This window comes from Aplidium turbinatum, chromosome 9 (genome assembly GCF_918807975.1).
Source record: "Aplidium turbinatum chromosome 9, kaAplTurb1.1, whole genome shotgun sequence".
Lineage (NCBI taxonomy): Eukaryota > Metazoa > Chordata > Ascidiacea > Aplousobranchia > Polyclinidae > Aplidium > Aplidium turbinatum.
The window spans coordinates 21,003,449-21,030,099 of NC_137480.1; the positions used below are offsets into that span (position 1 = coordinate 21,003,449).

The following is a 26,651-nucleotide window of genomic DNA, read 5'->3' on the forward strand; positions in this document are numbered from 1 at the left end:
CATAAACTTCATTATCTTTAGTTCATCCATCAGGCATTAGCAATTAAAGCCAACGCATCAATTCCTTTTCTGAATCAATTCTCTGGGCACTTAGTGCGCATAAGGTCGCACTGTAGTCTCCAACTTAGGCTATGCCCTAAGTATGACACAAACTACTTATCTCTTAATTACTTGAATCATGGTCCACTATTTAACTAGGCCGCTAGGTATGAGTTATTGTTAAAGTTACCGAATACAGCAGTCAGTGTATTCTTGTTGGACCATTATACAGTTGTGCACACTAGTTACACACTTGTCCGCCTAGTTGAAATCACGACTGTCAGAGCATTATTGACAGCTCTCATTTTTTTTTTATAGCCTACCTAAATCAAAAGACAGCCTGTTAGGAAATTTTTAACCTAAGAATTTTAGGTTTGTTTGCAAAACATATATTTTCCTAAAATGTAAAACACTAAATTATATCACTAACTCAAGCACTGAAATAATTTTCTGTTCCAAAATACACTTAAACTAGTTTATTTGCATCTCAACTAGCTTATTTGCATTAGTTTGACATTATAATGCAACAAGTAGCTATGGTACTTTGTATCAAATAACCTTCCAATTTGATGACTTCTTGTTGTACTGTTTAGATCAGTGAACCAACTTCTCTATTTTGGTTCGTTCTGTGACCTTTGATTGTTACACTGATCGGACGGTCGGGCATCACACAATTTAACTATTCAAAATTTTATTGGTAGGCTGCTAAATAATCTACTAACAGCTTTTCATTAAAGAGCTGACTGCCTCATTCGTTATCTGACAATATAACGTTAGTTTATAGTGATGAGACGTAAGTAGCCTAGTATAGCTTTAGATAAGTACTTCTCAATTTTTGCGACTTGCAAAACAAGACTACAACAAAGCGATCAAGATTTTACGATGTCGATAAAACACAAAGTGGGTATGCAACTCTTTCTTCATTTGGACCATAAAGACAAGATCTTTGTTTCGCACTGATCGGTTGATTGTTAGTCGTCTTATTAATAATTAACTAAGATATTTGAACTATCTTGATACATTTGCGATACAACTGCTGAAGAACTGTTCAAAATTTTGACGAGATAGAAACTGCGTTTGTTTGCAGAACAGTTTACCGTTATATTAAAAAGTTATTAATGTATTTTGTTTTCATGTAATTCTTGCAAAATTTGCTATGGATTTAATGTAGGCTATATAATAACCGTAAAACAATATTAGTAATAATTTAATAATGCATAATATTGATTTCCATTAAGGATAGGGGATCTCCTGACTCAGAAGCAGCAGGCCAGCGATTCTCCATCAAGTATCAATTAATCATTGTTTATTACAAAAATAAATGGAAAATCAGCAGAGCCCTATTGGCATATGCATTTCGCTCTACTATTGTAGAGCATCATTATTGCCTTATTCAAATAGAATCTCTTTTAATAAGAATTTCTTTGATTTCAAATAAATTCTATTTGAATAAGGCACTAATGATACTCTACAATAGTAGAGCGAAATGCATATGCCAATGAGGCTCTGCTGATTTTTCATGTATTTTTGTAATAAAGAATGATTAATTTAATAATGTTAATACACCAGTGGCGTATATTCAGGGTGTTCAAGGTGTGCACTGCACACCCCAAGAAATCCAGAAAAAAAGAAAATTTCCATCGGTTGTCGATGTTCTTTACTTTCATGATATTCTAACATCTCGCTGCATGCTGATTGCTTTTTTTTCAATTGCAAAACTCTTCCCCTTCTAATTTTAATACTCCAACGTTTGAGGTCATTGCCTTTAATTTTTTTCGGTCATTACCTTTAAGCTGGGTGTGCACTGACAACTTTGCGAGTGCTATTTAAAATAAACAATTAAGAAAAATGACGTCACAAGGCAGCGAAAACAGCAATGGTTTTAGGTCAGCCAGGCTGTGCACTCGCTGATCTGCACACCTTGGCGCGTCATTGGGGGAATCCCAGGCAATAGCAAGTTTTAGCTTGTTGGATTAGAGTTTGAGGTGATCAGCGTTGGAAACAACTTTTGCTAGAACTAAAGCAAAAGCAAGCTTTCTACGACGATGTAATTCAAAAATTTATTGCACAAACAAGAAGAATCGAATTATGCTATAGATGAATTTTCCTTCTGTAGTCGAGGTGTTAAACATTTTCGTTTTTACTAAGTAGTACGGCGGATAAAAGTACAGCCGACCAACATAACAATCGACTTTCTTTTCTTGTTTATTATCGAGTTGCTTTGCTATTGTTTTTTGTTTTAACTTTCACCTGTTTGTTTTTAATTCGCTTGTACATTTCTCAAGGTGTTGCGACCGTGCCTAATCCTTGCATGAAGTAAATCATTTCCATCTCGAGCACGCTTTAACTTTCGCGTTTTTTCAGACTCCTGCTGTGTTATGGCAAGTAATATTGTTCGTTTTGATGGTCGGAAATAAAAAGTGAACTGAAGTATGTGACTTTAGAAATGCAACTTAATGTTTGATATTATTAAGTCTTTCATTCAATGCGCTGTCAAATAAATATCTATTTTGTATTCTTCTCCATTCTGACAACATTATTTTTGTCAGTTCTGTTCATGTTCAGAATTTGTGCTGAAAATGCTCTCTGAACGCACCAAATTCAATGTCAATTTTTAAAATTTTCTGGGGGGGCCCCCAGACCCCCCGCTGTTGCTTTGCCGTCACTGAACACCCTGTCAAAGTGGTCACGGTACGCCACTGTAATACACAGTACCTAGTAGCAATACTAAAAGTAGAGATTATTTTTAGATTGGTCCCTCATATTTCATGAATAGATTTGTTCAACAATTTTTCTTTTCTTTTGTCTTTATTCCTGCGTTCCTAATCCGATTTAAAGCAGCATGAATGTGCAAATATAAACAACGAAATTCCAAGTTACTAGCATAATGAGAGCAATAGGCGTTTTCCTCTGAAAACAATGCACAATATCCAGGGCCGGATTAAGGGTTTATGGGGCCCTGGGCTGAGCTGAAAGTGGGGGCCCTTATTAAGTGACCTTTTTCGCTAAAAATTAATGGTGGAGTGGGGCTACGCCACGGGCCCAGTTGCATGTAGGCTATCTGTGGCACCGAGCCCCAAACAGCGGACCAGTGGCGTAGCCAGAAAAAATTTTTGGGCGGGCCAATATTTGATGAATTGAAGAGAACAACAAAGTGTTTGATTTAAAACCATCGCCACTTGATGTGCAGTGGCGTATCCTGGTGAGTTGAAGCAATAAAAGTGGTAGGGGGGTTAAAGCGTGCCGAAGGTACGCGTATTGTAGGGGGGTCCGGGGGCATGCTCCCCCGGAAAATTTTTGAAAAATTACACTCAAATAGTGGATTATAGCGCTTTCTGAAAACACTTTTAGGGTAATATTTGTATGAAATTTACTAGCAGATAAACAGCTATCAACTTATTAAAGATAGCTCTTAGCTTACACACGAACGGGCAAAAACTGCGGCTAAAATTAAAGAACACTAAAAACCCAGATACACAAAAACTCAATAGCTACACAAAAACCCAACAGAGTAAGTCATTTTGAAATTGCTTCCACAAATTAGTTCAAAGAAACGTAAATCGCGTAAATTTTGCGCGATTTACGATTTGCAAAATTTATTGGTGTCTTTCTGTGTGTTTAAAACAAGTCCTTGGCGGTGTTAATAGCCAGATGTCTTGGAAAACGATATAAATTTCCACAAACTTTATTATATTTTCAACAAAGGGCTCAACTTCGGAATCCAAACTTGGAAAATTGGGGGGGGGGGGGGGGCATGGCCCCTTTCGCCCCCCTGGCTATGCCTATGCAGCGGATCACCTTCTTGTTTGCCCTCGGCTTGCCACCCGGTGCAGTAGGTGGGACCTGTCAGTGTATAACTCCGTTGCGGAAGAATGTGTCAATCTGTGATGTATCAACGAACTTTAGAAGACTCGATAAAAGAAGACGAACTGCATCATATCTAACTGACCATCTTGTATCAGATAATGTCTTCAAAACAGGCAAACCATCTAGGAATTTTCGATGAACTTGCCAACGATGAGTAGACGAGACGAGCCATGAATAAAGGCTTTGCAACAATTCAAAAAGCTCAGCGGCAGAACGGCATGTTTCTACAGGACATTTAGGCTACCGATTAAATTAAGTGAATGTGCTGTGCAAGGGACATAATGAGCTACACTACATTTCTCGCACAGAAGAGCTTGAAGATCGTTATACTTGCCACTCATATTGGCAGCATTATCATAACTTTGCCCCGTAATTCGTACCATTTTCGGATATGAAAGTATCAAATAAATATGTTTTTTGTTAAAACAAAAACGAAGAAAAATTGAATAACTGGGGCTGGGCAGTGGGCAGGGGTGCTGCAGCACCGTAGCACACATGGGTGAGCCGCCCTTGCTTGTTTGAGATACGAATTAAAGCAGTAATCTCCAGCTGTGAAACAAAAAAAATTAGTAGATTTTTTTATTTGAAGTGGGGGCCCCCAAAAGTGGGGGCCCTGGGTTTCAGCCCAGTCCGCCCCCTCCCTTAATCCGGCACTGACAATATCCCAATCAAGCTCAAAGTATAAAAAGGTCTCGTCGGTATTCAAAAAACAAACTTGTCAACCAGCTCAGTGACCAAGTGGTTTCGCCTTCGGCTCTGGTGCTGGTAGATCTTAGCTCGATTCCAAGTCGGTCAAACAAAGACTTTAAAAAACTTTAAACGGTACAGATTGTATTCTTTCTAGATCTAGAATAATACAGAGAACACAAGTCGGCAGAGGTGGGCAAAGTTACTTTCAAAAGTAACTGAGTTACAGTTACAGTTACTTGGCCAAAATAATAACTGAGTTACCGTTACAGTTACCAATTTTAAAAAGTAACTAGTTACCGTTACTAGTTACAGTTCTTCTTCTTCAATTGCCTTGCCTGAACCAGGCATCGACGGCCTCAGATGAATAATTAGACCAAATGTTCCTATTATATGTTGCATGGATAATTGTTTCTGTTTTGACGTTAAATTGTTCCAGATGTGTTTGTCTTTGTCTGCCAGGTGCCCGCTTTCCAAAAATTTTACCAGTTAAAGAGAGATGCTCCAGTTTTTGCTTTCTTATTACATGGCCGAGAAATTTATATTGTCTGGTTTTCATACTTTTTAACAGAGTTCTGGTTTGGTTCACTTGGTGTCGAATTTCTTTATTTGTTTTCTTTGCCAGCCATGAAATGCGTTGCATTCTACGGAAACACCACATTTCAAAAGCATTAATCTTTTCTGCCATTTTTGTTGAAATATTCCAGGTTTCAGAGTTGTAATGAAAAACAGGATAAATATAGCATTTTAAAACTCTAGATCTTGTTTTGAAAGAGATATTTTTATTGCAAAGAATTGGTTTCATTTGTTGAAAGCTTGCTTTTGCCTGGGCTGTTCTTATGTTGAGCTCTGTTTCGTCTCTTGCATCCCAATTCACCATAGTACCGAGGTATTTGAATTTTTGGACCTGTTTAAGAATTGTTCCATTAACTGATAAATTACAAATAGGAGTTTCGGTTGCTTTTTTCTTTGTTATGAGTGACCATTGTTTCTGTTTTCTTTTTATTTAATTCCATGCCAAATATCTTGCTTTTCGTACACACAATATCTAATATGTTCTGCAGTTTTACGTCCGAGTCGGCTATCAAAACGGTGTCGTCAGCATATCGTATGTGGTTAATGTTGTTTCCTCCAATACTAATACCTCTTTCATCTTCAATATGTCTTAAAATTATTTCGCTATATAATGAGAAAAGGTCAGGTGATAGCACACAACCTTGTCTTACTCCTTTCTGAATGGGCGTGTAGTCACTGCAGTCATCATTTATCCTGATAGCAGCTGATTGTTCGTAATATAAATTTTGAATGATTCTTAGATCTTTGTCGTCTATTCCAATTCTGTCGAGCATGCATAACATTTCATTATGTTGAACTCTATCAAAAGCTTTTTTATAGTCGATGAAGCACAAGTACAGGTCTTTTTGCATTTCGATTGATCTTTGAGCGAGGTTTTTCAGAATGAAGACCGCATTCCTTGTTCCTTTATCAGGCATAAACCCATATTGGCATTCATTTATTTCTGGGTGTAATTTGTTTCTAACTCTGTTCATGATGACTCTCAGCAGTAGTTTAATAATATGGGACATCAGACTAATTGTGCGATGTTCTTCGCATTCTCTTGTGCCTGGTTTCTTCGGGATTGTAATGAAAATAGATTTTGTCATATCAGTTGGAATTTCACCGGTGTCATATATTTTGTTGAAGAGTGCGTGGAGTACGTCAATGCCAATGTCATCTAGTACTTTTATCATTTCTGTGCTTATTTCATCTGGGCCTAATGCTTTGTTTGTTTTTGTTTTACTTAAAGCAAATGTTATTTCACTTTTTAAGATGGTTGGTCCTGAAAGTGGCTCAGAGAATTTAAACGGTTTTGTTGTTCTTTCTGGGTCCCCATATAACTCTTCAATGTATTCTTTCCATCTGTTAAGGATCTTGTCTTCTTCCAAAAGTATTTCACCTGATTTAGACTTTAAACACCCAGATTTGTGTATTGATTGGAATTTTCTTGTTATTGCTTTAATCTTTTGGTGTGCTTCACCTGGTGTGAAATTGTAGATTTTTTCAATAGTAGCACATTCGTTATTGAGAAAGTCTTCTTTTGATTCGTTGCAAGCCTTCTTTATTTTGTTGTTTAAGCGTTTATATTCTAAGTCATTCTTGTTCTTATATTTTCTTCTCTCTTTGATCATATCTAAAATTTCGGGTTTCATCCAGTTCTTATGCTTTGAAGCTTCAACCGTAGGAAAAACTTCAGCTGCTTTGATTAGAGAATGTTTAATCACGTTGAAGTCTTCCTCTGTTGATGTTGCGTTTTTGTTGTTGATTTTTGAGCTGATCATTTCATTTTGGAATTTTTGTTGATATTCATTTCTTAGGCTAATATCCTTGCAGAAGTTCCAATCAATTTTTTGTTTCTTTTTAAGTTTCTTAACTTTTTGTAGTCTGAGTCTAAACTTGGCAACCAATAGGTTGTGATCGCTGTCACAGTCGGCTGTAGGAATTGTGGAAGCATCTGTGATAGTATTTCGAAATTTTTGAAATGTCAGAATATAGTCAATTTGATTTCTCGTGTGATTATCAGGACTTTTCCAAGTCCAAAGTTTTTCAGGGTTTTTCATAAACCAGGTGTTGGCAATGTACAAGTTTTGTTCGTGACACCATTCAATCAATGTTGTGCCTCTTTCATTCATGGATCCTAAACCGTTGTTTCCAGTTGTTTTTCCATGAGCAATATTTCCGACCTTAGCATTGAAGTCACCCATTATAATTGGTATTTCGTTGTGTTTACAGTTTTGTAGAGCTCTTTCAATGTCGCCGTAAAATGTGGTAATTTCTTCATCACAAGCAGTACTTGTTGGCGCATATACTTGTATTAGACTAATGTCTTGTTGTAAGTTCTTTAGTTTTACGAGAAGAACGCGGTCTGAAATTGCCCAGAACCCAGACAAATTAGCACAAACTTTGGGATGTAGTATTATTCCAACTCCATTAGAGTGTTTTTGATTTCCTGAGTAAATTACATTGTAACCATTCTTCTTTATTTGCCCACTATCGTTCCAACGCATTTCAGCCAAACCAAGAATGCTGATCTTCAATCTCTCAATTTCTTCAATGATATTATCAAGTTTTCCTTTTTGGTAAAGTGTTCTAACGTTCCATGTTCCAATTTTCAATGTTTTGTTTTTCCATTTTTTTCTGAGTTTCTTTTTCATTTGTTGCTGTGTTGTTTGTGGGGCAGTAGCATTGTGACGATCTGGTCCAGCCTGCCCACAAACTGGAGTCCTACCGAGCGAGGAACCTCCCAAAGGGATTGTTCCCTTTACGCTGTTCTTGTTATACTTTATCTTTGTAATATTCATGAGGTATGTTGAGCCATGATTTGACTAGCACAGGCCATTGCTAGTGCCAGAGCTCCGTTGGCCTACTAGGACTTTGCCCCAGCGTTTCCCGATCCTTACTGCGAGGAAGTAGAGTTGGTCTTCAAGGATCTAGTTACAGTTACTAGTTACTTTCAGTTACTCACAAATCTGAACATAAAATTCTGCACCTGGCCAGCTCTGCATGCAAGCCCAGTTTAACCGCAATGTTTGATATATAGTGTTAGAGCCATCCATGCTAACATAACAGCACAAGTACAAAACCAACAAGGTTTTATTTAAAAAAAAATACTCAGTGGCTTATATGTTTATTTCCTTTGAGAAATACGAGCATTTCAAAGTGCTCGTCACTCAGGCCTGCCCTTTTGGGCTTTAAAATGTCCATCCTTGCCCAATCGTCGTCGTTGTGTGAGCCCCTGGGGCTGAAAGTCTATCCTTCTACCGCCCCATATTCACGATGTTCCCGGACTACACTGGAAGGCTACTAGAGAGCAGCCAGTCTTCGGTTTCATCATCCATGACGCAGACCTTCCACTCCGTTAGGTGGCTTGAAGATGTTACAGTCATCGATGATGTCCGCCCCGATAGTTCAATTGGTTAGCGCGTCACTTCTAGAACAAAAAAGCTTCAAGATCAAGCGGCACTGGTTCGACTCTCAGGGCATGCGCTTGAGCAACACACGTTAAGGACTCCTCTCTATTTAGCGGCATCTAATAGATGGAATAATTTCCCGGCAACAAGACTTCAACAATCGGAAACTTCACTCTGTCAATCTCGGTGACCGGGCCTGCGTCAGTGATTTAAAGCCTTTAGTCTACAAGTATGCGAAACTGCCAGGATTAAGTTCTGCAAGAAGCTTTCCCAGTCCGAGGATAAAGATTTAATCAATCAATCAATGATGTGGTCTGCGGTCTGTTCCTCGGCACCACATTCACAGGAGGAAGAGGCCATTTCCCATTGGTGCATGGTTGAGCGGAAAAGCCCGACGCCCGTACGGAGACGGTTGAGGCGCACCCATGCCTGTCTTGGTAGTGTCAGGTCGATGGAGCGTGTGTCGGCGTCGGGGATGAACGAATAAAGTCTGGTGATGAACAAGTGTTGCAATGAAAACAATATTTCTACTGCAGCACTTGACGGAATGGGAGTGTTATGTTTTTAAAACAGTTTTTTCATCGGTCCAATTGTGAATCTGGATCCGCTTAACTTGTCCTCAGGGTCCGCTTCCAAATACTCCTGTAACAGATTCAACGCGCATTGCTTTCTTTTCTAGGTATTTGCGTAAAGTGGTGCAAAAGTCCTCCGTGGCTCTACCTACCACCATCCACTTCAGCGTCGCTGCTGCTCCCCTCTTCAGCAGAGCAGTTTGCTTCTTCAATTGCTTGAAGCATGTTCTGTTTTATTTTTGTCTTCAATTCAGCAGTGTCGCTTAATGATCAGGCATTAAACACAGATAAGTCTAAATTGTAGGTGGAATGCAGTCGCTGTCCTCGAACCAATGACCAAATCTGGTTTGTATTGCTTCCGCAAGAACGTCCACCAACGGCAAGCAAACAGCAATGCTGTTGCTGGTTTTAATGTCAGACAATCTTTTTAGAGGCATTGCAAGCGTTACACTAAATGCAATAAGTTTCAACTTCTTGAAGGTAACTATAACTAACTGACTATAAGCATCAACAAATTTCTTTTAATCGCTGCGTGTTTCTTGATGCTTAAAGTCAGTTAGTTAGTTACCTTCAATAAGTTGAAATTTACTGCATTTTTATAAATATTTTCAGGTTCCTGATGAGGGCTTAAGTTAAACCGAAAACGTTTGACTGTTAAATTCATTTGTAAATATGTAAAATTTATTATTATAGTGCTCAACCCTGTTGCATTGTTGTGTCTTGCCTGTCTTTGGTACATATTGATTAATCGCCAAAAACAACTAATTTAGCCAAATCAGTTATAAAAAAATCGCCAAAAAAGAGCCAAATCATAAATATGAAGCTAAACGTCTTAAAAAATCGCCAGATTTCTGGACTTTGGCGATCAATTCGCCAATATGGCAACCCTTCTCCACCAGACAACAAAACAAAAGTAGAACCGCGCATGCGCAGTGCTGCGCCGATACATCTGCGAAAAAAATGCATTATTGCGCAAAACGCAGCAAACACGCACTAAGCAAGACACAAACACGTGCAGAGAAATAAACGGCAATTAAAAACTAAAATTTCAATACAAAAGTAACTTGTAACTGTAACTGTTGAAAAAGTGTTAAAATAGGAACTAGTTACCGCGTTTCGTTACTTTTGGAAAATAGTAACGAAGTTACCGTTACAGTTACTCAAAAAGTAACTAGTTACAGTAACTAGTTACTTTTGTAACTAGTTACTGCCCACCTCTGCAAGTCGGGTTATAGTGTGGTAACGTCGTAAGCCTGATATAAAATTAAAAACGGGCCCTGTCGCTAAAAGACCTTAGCTGTTGTAGAGCGGCAATAAATAAAACTATAATATTATTATTTATATTAAGCTTGTCAGTGAAGAGAATCACCATACCATTATTTCATATCAAGACGGAGTCCGTCTTGTTTCATATCATGCATTGAAAACTACAGCTCGGTGTAATTCGTAATGAGAAAGGAATGCCACCTTTCCTGTCTTGATTTCGCGCGACAAGCCCTTTCTCCCAACTCGCTCTCTTTGTCACAGCAAAGAAGATGGCGACAACCTCACGAAAGGCAATCCAGCGAACGATACGTCATTCGATCTACAAATCAGCTTTTGAGTGTAACTGGGTTGGTGTTGTACGTTGCCTTGTTTACTTGCTTGGCTGTGGATTTTTTTGAATCATTTTTATAGCTTGAGAAAACAGCATGCCAAATGTCAGGACGAGAGGTATTTCACTGGTCACTTGTGGAAAACATGAGTGAACTTAAGCAGGATTTGCATGAGTTTTGGCATGTACGGAAAGTCTTAGATCTAGCAAGGTACCACATGCTGACAAGGGAATGTTCTACTGTACTGCAGGCTACTTCGCGCAAGTGTAAGACTGAGTAGTGATAAAACTTAGAAGGTCGAAATAGTTTATAATTTGCCAAATATTTTTTCCTCATTAAGCTTCTGTCAAGCTGGCTAATCCTAGATCAAAGGGGAGAAGTTGAAGCTAACTATGTTCAATCATCTGCCAAACGCTGTAAGATTTCAACCAAGTTAAATCGAATCTTAATTACAGCATCTGGAGTTCTGTGTTTCCAGTTTTAGTAAAAACTTTACTAAAAGCACACCTTTGATTTTTGGTTTATTATTTACACACAACGGGTCTTTCTATAGGAATAATAACAATCCACTTAGATTTTCTCGGCCGTATTATTCATGCAGTTACTCCCCATTAGAAAGTAATGAAATGTTTTTTTTCTTTTTGTATGTTGTTGTTTTGATCATTCTTTTGAGTTTTCGCCCAGATCAATGAGATATACTGTAGCTTATATTTACTGGTTCTTGGCATTCCTTATGTGTTGGTGTTGCTTGTGCATGACAAAATAGAAGCCTTCAGATCTTGAACACGACCAATACAACAGAGGTATTCAGTTGTGCTGGTTGTTAAGTCCCAATACAGACGTTGAGCATACCTACTCGGGAAATCGACAACAGCTTTACAATTGCTTGATTGCTGTAACTAATCGGAAAGTATTTGGAAATAAAAATGTTCATTTCAATTGTGTTCATTTTGCAAGGCAGTTTTGCTCGGTCAAGGCAGAAATTCAGAAAACCTAGACCTTTAGTTTCCGCTTTGTTGGAGTAGGCGAGAAAACAATGAAGAGAAACATGAAAAGAGAATAAGTGAAAAGAAAAAGAGCAGACAGAACTGTACGTCAAAAACAGCATTGGTCCAGCCGAATAAGTTCATGCTTTTTTGTCAATGAAATGCGACCTGGATTGCCACGCTATGGCTAGGCTTAACTTTTATATCACGGTATTGAAAAGTTGGTTGGCACTTGCTTAATTTTATTTCCAGTTTTAACGTTTCTCCCTGTTCGTTTTAGTTGTCTCTTTGGCTTCATTGGCTGGTATAGCCTACCCTTTGGTATCATTGTCGTTGTAGGCTATCAGCTTATTTTCACCTGCCAGTGCTAAAAATGCCAATTCATCATTACTTCATTCAATTTGACACGCTGCTCATTTTTGAAACATATTGGAATCTAATTCCTCAATGTAAGGCTTTAGTACATAATTGAGAAACACCTCAAATTGTTAACCTTTTTTTCTTGTTACATAATGTATGTAAGCTTGTAAACACAGCAGTTTAAAAAGTCCATAAGCGCGAGCTAGGAGTGACTAATTTTTCTGTATTGAAATTGGGTAGTATGAATATGTGTATTCTGTTATGGACTGAATCAATTTCGATTTCAAATCAGTGTGCATCAAATCGGTTTCTAAAGCAAATAGCCTAAAGATAACATTTCTTAATGTTGAAATTGTCTGCATGCATGCTTTACAGATATGAAATTTGCACATCTTATTTTGTTATACACTTTACACTTCTCTGAATGTCACATGTTTTTTGACAAAGTTTTACAAGATATCCATTCATTCGTGGGCTAAAGAACTATGATGCGTAAGTTGTATTGCAAATTGCACACAGATTTCTATAGTATCATTTAACAAAATTGATGACAACTAATATCAGATACAAACTACATTAAATTAGGTAGTACAGTAGTGGCGTATACGGTACCCATACTTTTGGGTGTTCACTTTTTTAGAAAAGTTTTAAACGCATGTTTGATTTACACAATATCACATATCACATCAGTTTCTTTTGATATGATCTGAATAGTGAGCAAACTGCAAACCTAGTGTGTATTTAAAGCCTGCTGATAAAAAATAAACAACCCAAAAAAATGGTCACTGTGTGCCAGAGGATTCTAGAAAAGACGACTCTGTGACCAGTAAATAGCTGTAGTTGATATCACTCAAAGAAATTATCGAAAACATTTTCTGTCAAAAAATGAAATGAACTAATATATTATAAACACAGTATAATACAGATATATATTGTTGTGGTGTTTTGTGCGTGATTGCCGATACCGTATAAAGTCGTATGAAGTGATTTCTTTTGGTTGAAAAGAAATACCTTAATAGTAGTTTGAAATGATTTCAGAATTACGTTTTTGAACAGTTTTAACTTTGTGTCATATTCTGTTGTAAAACACACTTTGGCGCTTTTCGCATCCAATTCTACAAAATTATTTTTTTAGATTTGTGGCGGTCTTTCTTCATTGTTGCCTTTCTAAATGCATTCCACACGATGGCGCTGCAGTGTAGGCATTGCGACAACAGCAAATTGGATCCATCGCAATGCAATCAGACGCACTGCGTTTTAAATTGCAAGCTGGCGTCTTACCCTTGCAAAGTGGCGTTGTGTACAACTTCCATCAGGTTCAACGATTCAACGCATCATCATGTCACAACTCCTCACCCCGTCTGCCAAGTACGTTCACATTTATAAAAACGAATCTTGGAAGATGTCACAATCAAGGTGCAAGGTCTCGCGACGGGCTGCTTTGTATCTTGACCGAGCGTGCTGTTTTGGTTATGGAATTCTCATGTTGTGTGTTATTATCGGTCACTGACCTGAAGTAACCTATGATTGCGAGGTCTTTGTTATGTAACGTATTTTCTAGAATCTTCTACCCTACGTGACAATCTGGATGCTTCTTCTTGTTTACGTAACCTTCTCGAAGTTACTAGACCAAACAACCTGCTATAAATAGTGGTGTGAATTGATGGATGATTATTATGAGTTGATTATTACGAGAGTTGTGTTATGACTTGTGGATTGGTAGTTGGTGCAGAAATTATAGGTGATTGAGACTTGAAGTAATTGAATACAAGTAGATGAGAGTTTTGTGCTGATATAAATTGTGTTCGAAATTAGAGTTATTTGAGAGGTGGCCGGTCGATTGGTCGAAAGACATTTGGTCGACAGTCAATTGGTCGACAGACATTTGGTCGACAGGACGTTTGGTCGACAGACAATTGGTCGACAGACATTTGGTCGACAGGACATTTGGTCGACAAGACATTTGGTCGACAAGACATTTGGTCGACATACATTTGGTCGACAAGACATTTGGTCGACAGACATTTGGTCGACAAGACATTTGGTCGACAAGACATTTGGTCGACAGGACATTTGGGTTAGAGTTAGGGTTAGGTTAGGGTTAGGGTTAGGATTAGGGTTAGGGTTAGGAAAGGGTTAGTTAACCCTAAAATGAATCGTTCTTTCGACCAAATGTCCTGTCGACCAAATGTCTTGTCGACCAAATGTCCTGTCGACCAAATGTCTGTCGACCAAACGTCCTGTCGACCAAATGTCTGTCGACCAAATGTCCTGTCGACCAAATGTCTGTCGACCAAATGTCCTGTCGACCAAATGTCTTGTCGACCAATTGTCTGTCGACCAAACGTCCTGTCGACCAAATGTCTGTCGACCAAATGACTGTCGACCAAATGTCTTTCGACCAATTGACCGGGTACCATTTGAGAAGCCATTCGTTAAAGTCCTTCAAGCGTTTTCATATATCGTTTCAATAGTAGAACTATTCGACATTTATTTGACTGCTTTTCGGTTATAACCCATTAAACTAAGTCATTGAACCTTTCCAAGTCTTTTTCCTGGTAAGAGATAGAAAGAAACCGTGACAGAAGATTTAACTTAATTTTCTTTGATAGAATTCTGATATAAAAACAATAATAAATAAGAAAAGAAGAAAATTTAAACGGTATAAAAACATGCACTGCTGCATGCGTTACAAATAAGAAGAAGCCAAATGACAACGTTTGAAAAACAACAACTAACATTTGAAAATAGTAAGCTACCAAACTTATGCCCACATTTTATTATAAGTTGATGTTTGGTGCAAGTAAAGTTTGGTTCATCTGAGTTATATAATAATTGTTGTAAATTATTCCACCCACTAGGTACCGCTGGATAAAGAGCTACTATCATTGACATTAAATTATTATTGTTAAAGAGCTTGTATTGAGAGCTATCTATTAGTCAACGAATTTAAAAGATGTTTAGCGGACCCCTTTGAAACTTTCTCAAATACCTCAGTTGGAGAAACAATTCGATATATTTTCGGTTGGTAAGCGAGTGACTTCGTAAACGAAGAAACTTCAAGATCAAGCGGCGCTGGTTCGACTCTCATGGTGTGCGTTTGAGCAACGCATTCTAAAGACTGCTCTCCATTCAGCGGCACTTAATGGATGGAATAATTTCTCGGCAACAACACTTCAACAATTGGAAAACTTCACTCTGGCAATCTCGGTGACCGGCTCTGCGTCAAAAGCCTCTACAAGTATGCGAAACTACCAGGAATAACCAATTAAGGCTTTGTCAGTCCGATGATAAAGATTCAAAAACCAAACAATAGCCACAAGAGCGAATTTAGCGTTGTAAACCAGTTTTAAGCTTTAACAATATAATTTGTCCAGGGTCTAGCAAAGAAACATGTTTGAAACTTCAGTTGTTGTTTGCAAAGTTATAAGTAAGATGACTTTTTCTGATATTTTTTCCTGCTGTGGTATTGGTAGGCGCTTCTATTCACAAAAAAATCGAGTGAGACTGGCAGCCAAGAATGTGATTTTGCATTCAGAACGCGGTTTTTTCATCCACCTTGGAGCATGCCATAAAAAATGAGCGAGACAAGCTTCGAACCGCCATCTAATCGAGTTTTGAGGACGTGACATTTTGACCACTCGGCTATGCACCTACCCAGACGACAAATCAGCCGTTTTTTACATTGACCTTCTGCAGACATTGCTGATTGGCTAATGCACTTGTTGCGCAAAATGAATGTGTTTGTTACATTTCGTTGTTGCTTGTTTCTTTCAGACGGAAATGATACAGTTGGAAGATCTTTTCAGCGATGAGCAAATTAATGGGCATTGTACACCAATTCCTGGAGGTGTGCTTTGCGAATGCAGCTTTGACGATTGTAATCACGTGATATCTTTCCCGTCACGTGGTGCATCTGATGAGAACACCGAGATGACCATGACGAATCAGCGTAAGTGTTAAGAAGAATTACATCCCGGCATCCAGAAATCGATTTATTTCTATTAAATTGTCCAGAAATAACAGTCTGTTCACTGCAATTGTGTTCTGATGGGTTTCGGTTTACTCTGCACGCATTTCCATAAAAGAAAATGTAGAAAATTATCTAATATTAAGTCCTATCACTTTTATACACTCTATCACCACATTCACACACAGCATTTCTGATATTTTTGATGGGTGCTGCGTTTTAGGAAACTACGGTAACTCACACTTTTAAAGATAGGGGTATCACAAATCGCTTTTATTTCCGTGTTTTTGGAATTTATCTATTCCCATCTCCAAGATGCACGTTGCACAATTGTAGAGTTTGACAGCGGTGTGCGCAAATACGTATTGTTAGTGAATTTAAAATTGCACTTGATTTTCATTTAGTTGTGAATCTTAGTTTGTAAAAGAAACAATCAACCCTTTAGCAACTTATCTTAATATGAATCACTACTTAGCGGTGTAGATTTTATACTTTTCTTGTGGTACCCACTACCCAGGCTACCGCCTGCCTTAAAAATGTAAATATTGTAGATGGGAAGGCAAGGAAGCCAATTTTTGTGTCTATAATCAGGCTTTTTTGAAAATCCTACCATAAACGCATTCGCATGCTCTTGAATGGTGTCAAACCGGCGCCCCTTACAAGCGGAATACCAGGGCTCTCACCGCTTGGCTATGCCTTTAGCTTGTCTCATTTGTTGCAAAAGCTCGTTTGAACTCTCATATTATTGTTCAGAAGAACGCAAAGATTATTTTGTCATTGGGCTGTGTTCTGGAGCCGCTCTATTAGCAGTCATCATAACTGTCGTGGTAATCTACATCTGTGTGTGCCGTCACATTCGATCCAAAGACAGTGAGTACGATTGCAAGTTGACACCAGGGAGCCGTTTATCCTCCGAAGACACAAGCATGGATGGTGGATGGGACGAAAGTGGGAAGCATAGCTATTCAGCGTACAAGTATGTGAACAAATCTGGTGAAAACGAGACTTTCACAAGCTTTTTGTTAGGGATGTGCCGATTACAAAATTTTTGCCGATGCCGATTCTTAAATATTTTCCGATGCCGATTCTTTGGTTAAATGATTAAAGCTGCTTTTAGTTGGCGCTCTACAAGTTGCTGCCTTTGAAATGTCTAAAAGCGTTCACTTTGTCGCCTGCTCTAGACAGCGTGATTGTTTACGGTAGTTCTTCACTTCTTGCGCGCTACAAAGTGGTGATAGACACGCGTTTTATTTGTCGCGGAAATCAGTTACAAGAGAAAAATCGCCATCGCTCACAGAGTGCAAAATCAACGTAGCTTAATGCAGTGTGCAAAATATTATCTTGTGCGGTTTGCAGTATTTTTCTCGCAGAATTCATGAAAGTGCATGAAACAAGAAGAGAAAAAGACTAGAGTGTAAAAGAAAATGAACGCAGCGGTATTGAATATACAAAAACCTTTAAAAAAGTAACACACCAGCCTTGCATTCAAAGTGCATCAATAGGCGAAAAAAGAAAAACATCTTGTGAAGAAATTAGTATTGTTTTCGAACGCAGAGTTGCAGCCAATCTTGTTGCTTAGCAAACACGTGAAGATTACCGGGTAGCTGGTTTGATTACGTTTGCGCAATCACACGATTGTTTGTTGAACGCATTAAGCGCTACTCTTGATTAGGAAACTTTGATAAAGAATCGGAAAAAATCGGCAATTTTTTTCGATGCCGATTACGATGCCGATTCTCGGCACATCCTTACTTTTTGTGTTTTGCGGTTTTACTTAAAGCGGTTTAGCATAACATGTACCAGTGTTGCCAGACGCGTCAAATAAATTCCCACATAGTCGCATTATAAATTTCTCAATTGCATTTTCATCTTACTGGCACTTTTTCACCGCAAATAGACTACTATTGTATTTTGCCAACTTGCTGACATACCATATTGTTAAATATGGCTTTTATATAGCGCTACATCCACAAATTTTGCAAGATATGATCCTGGGAATTACATAATATGGCGATACTGATAAATAATAGTTCAATCATAATGTTTAACTTCAAAACAATTTCTAAAGAAAAGAAACAAAACGAGGTGTCTTCTCCTCGTTTTAAACGTTTCCCGTCAGTTCCTACATGATCTCCGAAAAAGTCTTCACTCTCTCAAACACCGGTTTTGTCAGGCTTCCAGTGCACGATTTTTGCATCTTAACTATTGCCGATACGCATGCAGTTCGCGCTTTTATTTTAATGTTTTCACTCCCGCAGAGTTGTGATTGGTTGTTTTCTTAGGTATTCTTCAAGTGTTGCCACACAATACAGCAGAGGTTCCAGAGGAAATGCACTAAACCATAACGACATGCATCTTCCCATAACTCTGGAAAAGATAATCGGTGATTATTTCACTTTGTTGTGGTAAAGGTTTGATTTTATTCAATCTATTTGTGTGCTTTGGTTTAGTACGCTATGGAGAAGAGCAGCATTTTTCTGATATATTCTGTACAAGAAAAACTGTGATAGACCTGCAGCTTCGGCTTGAATATCTGCAAATGTTGTTTCATTTTATTATGATAGTCTTATTGGACTTTCTTTTTCCATTAACTGTAATTTTGGGTGATTCCTTCCGAGAAAGAAGTATCATGATTGTAAAGACTTTTTGAAAACCTCAGATAGCTTTGCAACGGTGTACTCTGATTGTAATATTGCTTTAATCTCTATCTTAGGACGTGGTCGTTTTGCTGAAGTCTGGAAAGGAAAACTTCAGCAAGAAGCGAAAAGCCATCAGGTGGTTTCGGTTAAAGTATTCCAACTCCGCGACTACGGAGCATGGAGGCAGGAAAAGGATATGCTCATTGAAAAGTACGACAGGCTTTCCAATAATGTGTAGTTTCATATGAAGCCTCTTGCTCGTTAGTGGCAAGTTTTTTGACAGCGGTTGCTCATTTTTATCAACATGTGTAGGTCTAAATATTAAATGAGCCTGTTCACTAGGCATTAATTATAAAATCATTTTGCGTTCTTGTGGTAGGAGTTCTTTTGAATAAGAACCTTCTGAAGGATCCCAATAATAGCGAAACAACGTATTAAGGTTTTTAGTGAATAGTAACTGTATTTGATATAATTCGCTCTGCTTGGCTTTTTTGCTTGGCAATTGGCATGGAGCGCTTTTGTCGTATTATTTTATTTAATGTTTAGTTAAGGAACTAATATGTACTTTTCAATACCCAATTGGGTTGTATAAGGGGGTCAAGATGGTTTGTAGCGGCCCAGTCAGCCAATAAATCTTCGTCGCTGCTTTCGTTGTTGTAGCCCCACTCGGTGTGATGGCAGTTGAAATTTCCAGCGCTGCTGTATTGATTTCTTACGCCTGCATTTCAGTTGGATGCGTCATGAAAATATTATCGAGTTTTACTCGTCCGAGCAACGTACAGTGAGAGGAAGGTTGCAATACTGGCTCGTTACAGCTTATTATCAGCATGGTTCTTTGGCTGAATTTCTACGTTCGAACATCTTGGATTGGGCGCAGTTTTGCGAAATGGCAATTTCCATTGCAAATGGTGAGGACTAATATTTGAAACTTTGCCTTGTTTTTCTGATGAGCTATTTGGTTCCGACAAGTCACCATCTTATTTCAGTGTTGGCTACAAGTCTGTAAGTGCATTGTGTAGTTAAAACCTTGCTGCTGGAATGAAGCATTGTCTGAACCTACTTCTCTGAATAGAAATATGCCAGCATGCCTACTTAAAAAAGTATTATAAAAAGTTGTATAGAAACACCAAGAATCGGCAGCACAGCTGTACCTGTTTCTATTAGTGGCTGGTCCAAACGATTTCGAGTCTCATAAGCTACGCAATAACAAATTTTCCAAAATACAGATTTTTAAAATGTTTGTTTAACAAGTATGCGAGGAACTTAGTGGTAAAATTAGACTTTTAACACTTTTTTATTGCAAGCCGTGCTCAAACTGGAGCAACCGTATTTAGTAGGCTACACTTAGTGTTCCTGTCTGACTCCACGTCAGGCAAAGTTACAAGCACAAGTCAAGAAGGTGTTTAGCGTTTTGCCAGATAGCAAATCAGTCTTTTTTACATTGATTCAACGTCTGCAGACGTAATAATAATACGATACGTCATAGGGCTGTAGTTTCTAATGTCATTCACCTATCGGGTGAGAACGACAATAGACCAAGTGAACGCAGTAAACGCCATTGCATCCAACAATTAAGCTTGCTTGGATCTATTTTCCGGCTGATGGAAGTGGATTAGCATCACCAAAATCAATTTACCGTACTGAGCGAGATAGCAACGATACTTATGTAAAGCAACCTGCGTCAGCAAGGCCTTTTAGACTAGGACTAGGTGATAACAATGAGTTAGGGTTTCTCACATTCTCACAAGACAACGTCATATCACTGATTCGTTTCGTTAATTTTTCATCGAAATAAATAAATCAAACACAACCACAATTTCGAGTAAAGTGAAACACTGTATCTGCAAGGAGTGAAGATAATAATAGTCTAGATAAGATCGACTGGATTTCTCCAATAATGAATTTCTTGACAAAATTAGAAATATTAAATGCCCGGTGAAGATGCTTTTCAATCACGAATTTTGCAGCCTTGCGGAAAAAGTTTGCTCTGTATTTTAAACCGGAAAAGGAAAAACATCGGTATTTTGAAAAACTCCGCATCTAGTCACAATGACTTACAAAAGGAGTTAATATCCCCAAAAGCGATTTTGCAGTTGACAGTTGAGGAGAAAAGATGCCTTTGTATCCCAACTTGACTGTATCTTCATGGCTTCTTGTGCCTCACGATGCATTCACAGCGGATGCAGTACATCCATTCACCATGATTTACCTTATGATTTCTCAAAATTAACGACTTATCTGAGCCACACTGGCTTCTCTGTGGTAGTGGAAAGAAAGTAACATCAAACTAGCAATAGAACTATGTGAGGAGATGAGTCGATTACATCCCGTTGGTGAATTAAATTAGATTTGCAAGAAACGTTTGTGAACATGAAGACTGTGAAACCATCAAATACTCTCTATGATATTTTTGATCCACAGTTTTTAAATTGTTTTGGCTCAAAGAACAAATAAGAAAAAATGGTGTCCTTTATTACCAGGTTATGGGCAACTTATAAAGGGGTCGCTTTCAATGTGTCTGAAAGAAGCTCTAATTAGACACTGGTCTGAATTCGATAGATTTTTTAGATGTTTAAGAAAGTCATGTTGCTCTAACCGCGATATACGCCTAATTTGTAAACTAACTTATTAGTTCACTGCAAGCTAATAAATTTATTAATTTAGATCTAACATGTAAGATCCACTTACAGTTCAGCAATAAAAGTATCATGGCATAAACTACAAAATAAATTGTTTCATATTTATATATTTTAAAATCAAATAAGCCTCAATTTATGTTGACGTATCTTCACAGGACTTTCTTACCTCCATGCGGAGAGGGATCTGTCGGGAAGAGCAAAGATCCCAATAGCTCATCGAGATGTCAAAAGTTGCAACATCCTTGTTAAAAACGGATGCAGATCATGTGTCCTAGCTGACTTCGGCTTATCATTAAAACTTGATCCTACCTTGTCTTTGGATGAATTGTCTAACGCAGGTACAGCACGGGATTAATTTTATCGACTCTGGAAATGTTTATGCTCACACTGGGAATTATTTGACATATTTGTGGCTTCCTCTACTACTGTCTGTGGAGACACAAATCTTTGTTACAGGTCAAAACGTTTGCCTTGTATTAGAAGTTTAGTGGACTAGTGGTCAGTAACCATTCCTTTCATCTTGGTTCTGTTTGCGGATAGCTGCCTTTGAAATGTTTTGCTCAAATACTGTAGACTTGGGAGCTTGAATCATCATAGTACGAAACAGGGCAAACCTAACGCTATAAACCGTAAAAATAGTAAAAAAATGACAAATTACACGTTTCTCTGGTGCAAACTATGTTGAACTATCACAAGATGTATAAGATGACAATCTGATTTTATTCCGACGTATTATTATCTTCTTATACATCTTGTGATAGTTCAGCTTAGTTTGCACGAGAAGAACGTATAGCATGTTATTTAACTAAATGTCTGGTGAACAGTCTCATTCAATTTTTAGTAAAACAATGTAACGATTTAGAGTTATTTTTACGCTATCTTTTAAAAGCAAGTTACTACTCTTACTTTGAACAGTCTTTTTGCTTGTGTGTTTTTCAATGCACCATCCTGTGAAGGAGTTTGAACAATAGACGTCTTACTTTTTGTGCAAGAGTGTTGTTTTGTTACTTTAATTGCTAACTTGTATCCCTTCCCTCTTGTCAGTTTATTAGAATAAAAGCAGATAGCACCAATTTCTACCCAGCTAGCAAATCCTTTTTTTTTACATAATTCCTGGATTAGAATGAGCGGATTTTCTAGTTTGATATGAAAGATTGCAAATTTACAAGTTAGGTGCGTATTTGCAATGTAGCCTACTGCACGTGAACATAGCATACACTTCGAGCCTTTTTTCTCCAGGGCAAGTGGGAACGTCCAGGTACATGGCTCCAGAACTGTTGGAGAGGCTCGTCAATTTGATCGACATTGAAATGTTCAAAAGGGTGGATGTTTATGCGATGGCGCTTGTACTGTGGGAGATGGCAAATAGATGTGAGGCCATTGAAGGTGAGATTTTCAACTCTGTTTGTTCCACGTACTCCGCTGCTTTCCAAACATCAGTTAGTTTGTGAAAAGTTTTTCCGTAACGTTTGAACTTTGAAAAATTTATCACTAATATCGTGGCAGGACTGGAATATTTTTTTGCTAATATTTTAATATGATTCACTTTTTTTATTTTGGATAAGATTTCGATACGTGCCGCATTTAGTTTTCAATTGTTCTCTTTGAATTGAAAGTTTACTTTTGGCTTGTACTCTACTCATACCTGAACAGCATCAGACAAACCAAGACTAGGCCTACATCAGTGGCTCAAGGCTTCTTGTAAGTGTGTAAGTTAGAAAATAAAATCGTTCTAACCTTTGACGTTCTAAGCTTTGACGGATATTGTACAGTAGATCAATTACGTGTATGGGATACGGTTTTATGTTCTGAGATGTTTCGTTTTTTTTTTTAATTTTACTAATTTTTAAAATTTTCAGGAATGGCGGCACCATACAAGCCTCCTTTCGGCAACCAGATCAACGACCACCCCACTAAGCAGCAGATGCTTTTGTTGGTCTGCCGCCAACGCCAGCAGCCAGATATACCAGACAGATGGCGAGAACATAAGGTGAGCCACGACGTCAAGTCCAAATAAAAAAATAGTTTTTTTAAAGCCCATATTTTTCTTTTGGTGTGGTTATTTATTTTTTCATTTTTTTTCTGTTAAGGACACAAAACTGACCAAAACGTTAAAATTCGTTCTGTTTTGGTTTGATATATACGTATGTGGATAATATCATTTAACTCAATTAGTTTGTTGCTGTTCATCTGCTGGTTATACAATTAAAACAAAACAGGGTCACTTAGTCTCAATCTCTTAAAGAAACTATGCACGAAGACTTGCTTGACCTTAGGCATTGAAGTGGCTTTCGCAAAATAGAGTAACAAGCCTACTCCACCATAGCTTCGAAAACTAACTGAACACGAATAGAATCTTTCAAGTTTAAATCAATTATTTTGAAATAGTTTCTGTTAGAGATGTAAGAATGCTTGGATGTTATTTAATGATCAAGAACATTTCTGTATGAAATCAAAAGCTGTTTGGAAAACTCGGTTTCAGTTTCCGGGCATCTATGTTTGCATAAATAGGAATATGTTTATTGATTTAAAGAATTGTTTGTTAAAGTCTATTTGTTTAAAGAATTGTCATTTTAGTCAAATGTAATCCAAGTAGAATTCTCATTTATTGCTTCAATATTTTTTGTATAGCCTACTTAATGGATTGAATTATCGTGTAATTTACTGTAAACTTATTGGTATGACAAAGCTGTTTAGCTGGCAATTTTTTCTGATGAAATTTCAGTAACAAGAATACTTTTAACGACGTTTTTTTGATCAGGGACTTTCCCGGTTTGTTGACGAAATCTTGACCGAATCGTGGGAATATGAACCGGAAGCAAGAATCACCGCTGGGTGTGTCTACGAGCGCTTCCTGGTCCTTCGCCATGATCTTGCCGCATCTGATGTTTCTAATGTGGATGAAACGGAGACGAAGCTTCGTGAAAAAGCGGAAAATAACGTCGAGAACGTAACTTCGCAAATCATATCGACAGTTGTCTGACTTTCCTATCAATGCTGCACCACTGACTGTACAAGCACAGCAAGCTGCCTGTTTGTATGACTTACTGAGCGACAGGATGTATGGGGTCTGCTTGTACATCTTTTCAGCAAAGGCGCAGAGTACTATGTACATTGTACAGCTGATAAGACTATCAAAACTGTCTTAGGTGTCTGGAATAGACAATGGATTATATGTATATTGATAGAAAGAGAAAACTGAAAATATAAGTATGTGTTTTGCCTTGCTTTGCAAGGATGCCAATTGTTAGTTTTTGCTGCAAAAGCAACCGCATTTTTTGTATTTTGCCATGTTTTCATATATATTTCTGTTGTGCTAGTGTTCAAACTAGTCTACTGTATACCTAAAAATAAAGTGTAGACTGTGGTGTACTTTTTCCGGTGCTGAACAAATAATGTAGCCTACTGTACCTCACATAATCACAATACCTTGCTAAGAAATCAACCTTGAGAGTTCTGTTATGATCAATACACTTTTACGTTGTTGAACCAGGCGAACATAGCCTATTGAATCTGTTTGTTTCAACGATTTGTAGGCGACTTTGCGACACAGATGTCTTTGTCTCTGTCAACCTCGTTTCCCCAGGATATGAAACCCGAGCTACTAATTCGTTCTTTTTACATTGACTGCATTTTACAACATCTGCAAACTTTGAATTATTCTAGGAAAAAAAATGGATTGTGCAGGTTGGATTATTGCCCGGTTTCTTTATAATATGCTTGTGATGTAATAATGTGTTTCGCAAAGCATGAAGAAATTGGAAATGTTAAATGTATTTAACATTTTTAGTGGAGTTAAAATCATTTTTAACGTTTATGGAGCCTTTATCATTCTTGTGGCGTAGTACTAATTTTCATCATCAGTTGCTATCTCCGCTTGCAGCAGTTTGCGCGTGAACATGGGCTAGTTGCTTCCAAACGTGGCGATTTTGAGCTAACTTGCCTAGTGTAGCCAATTTAATTTTGCTTTCAGGGAAATTGATTATATGAACGAGAGCTATCTTTACTTTGTTTTTACAAAAAAATACGTTGACGAAAAATCTTTTTTTTCTTTTGTTTTTGTTTATTTCATTTGTTATTTTCACTTGCAAGACTTGTTTGTGACACTCATATAATCGTCAAGTTTTTTTTTTGTCGTCATATCAATTTGAAATCAAATGGTTATCTTTAGTCTGAATGTTTTGAATAGAGCCATCTTGAAATGATTGTGAAAATTCTATGTGACAAAATGTGGTGTTTAAAATCGAAATTTCAGATCAGTTCAGTAAACATGATTGAACTGTCTAATAGAACATATGCTATACAGGACGAAAAAGCGACGAAAAGAACGGAGAAATTTTGTTTCGACATGTTGTGAAACTTTCCAGATTGCAAATCAATGTAAAAAACGGTTTCTTTGTTGTCTGGGTTTATTTTTGTTCAACACATCAGATGACGGTTACATGCCGTATTGCAATGTCCTCTGAACTGGGTTATAATTTTACTTATAGTTTGTGTGAGATGCATCGAATGCATTGCTTGTTGCCCGGATAATGATGTTTTCACTGTTTTTCATCCCCGTAGCTTTTGGTCAGATCCATGTGTAAAATTATTACATGTTGAAGAAAGTTTACCCTGTTCGTGTTTAAAAAATTTTAAGTGGTAAATATTTCATAGAGTTTGCTGGCCTAATAATTGCATGGCGGGTGGTTTATGTCTGAAAAGTGTTGCAGTGCCTGCCACAACAAGCAAACTTTACAACATCATTTTTTCCTGGACAGTTTTTGCAAAATTTTGTGGTTCCACCTCATAAATCCATCATCGCAACATATGAAGTATTAACGCTGACGCTGTTATTTCTGGTCTATTACATCACAACTACCTTGCCGTCATGGTTTGTTTGGATTCAGATGAGGAGAATTTAGAAGTCGGGTAGCCTAACGAACAAAGGAACGATAAAAATGAAATAATTTGACAACATCAAACAAATTACCGGAACAAAAAAGTATGCCAGAAGTACTAGCGAAAACAAAAAAACAGAGCAAAACGGAGGGAGTTCATATGGACTGTGACTTGTACCAACAATCTCACCAAGAATAATTCTAACGGCACAATAACTACCAGAGAAAACAAGAAAAACTTTTTAATTGTGCATTTCTTGTTGAAAGTGCCTTTCAGCCTTATGATTGGTCAACTTCTATCTTTTGGCTCACAACAACCTGCGATTTCAAACTTGTTAATGGTGTTGACCGCACAGCAGACTTTTTTAGATTATAAACTTTTGGGACCTGGATTACAACACTGTTCACCAAGTCTTAGCATAAAACTTTAAAAAAAAATCATTTTTGCA

General features: G+C 37.7%; 2 protein-coding genes across 2 annotated transcripts; one reads left to right on the plus strand and one right to left on the minus strand.

The window, feature by feature from the left end:
• Positions 1 to 5,920: 5,920 nt before the first annotated feature.
• LOC145776776 (uncharacterized) lies at positions 5,921 to 7,952 on the minus strand. Its single transcript, XM_082588003.1, has 2 exons — positions 6,416 to 7,952; positions 5,921 to 5,931 (listed from the first exon to the last, which is right to left on the minus strand). The coding sequence occupies exons 1-2, from the start codon at positions 7,950 to 7,952 to the stop codon at positions 5,921 to 5,923; spliced, it is 1,548 nt and encodes a 515-aa protein (XP_082444129.1).
• Positions 7,953 to 12,451: 4,499 nt separating this feature from the next.
• On the plus strand, positions 12,452 to 26,189 carry LOC145777309 (TGF-beta receptor type-2-like). The gene is made up of 11 exons (XM_082588660.1): positions 12,452 to 12,566; positions 13,210 to 13,442; positions 15,852 to 16,026; positions 16,798 to 17,020; positions 18,327 to 18,427; positions 18,758 to 18,893; positions 19,413 to 19,591; positions 21,478 to 21,660; positions 22,562 to 22,708; positions 23,182 to 23,312; positions 24,084 to 26,189. Exons 1-11 carry the CDS (start codon positions 12,560 to 12,562, stop codon positions 24,303 to 24,305), a joined length of 1,737 nt encoding a protein of 578 aa, XP_082444786.1. The 5' UTR covers positions 12,452 to 12,559; the 3' UTR covers positions 24,306 to 26,189.
• Positions 26,190 to 26,651: the final 462 nt, after the last annotated feature.

Excerpts from the sequence above, each read along its gene's own strand:
- LOC145776776 (XM_082588003.1), bottom strand. The coding sequence starts at position 7,952 with ATGAATATTACAAAGATAAAGTATAACAAGAACAGCGTAAAGGGAACA.
- LOC145777309 (XM_082588660.1), top strand. Across the intron at positions 16,027-16,797 it reads GATGACCATGACGAATCAGC|AAGAACGCAAAGATTATTTT; the intron begins GTAAGTGTTAAG and ends ATTATTGTTCAG. Across the intron at positions 18,428-18,757 it reads AACTCTGGAAAAGATAATCG|GACGTGGTCGTTTTGCTGAA; the intron begins GTGATTATTTCA and ends TCTCTATCTTAG.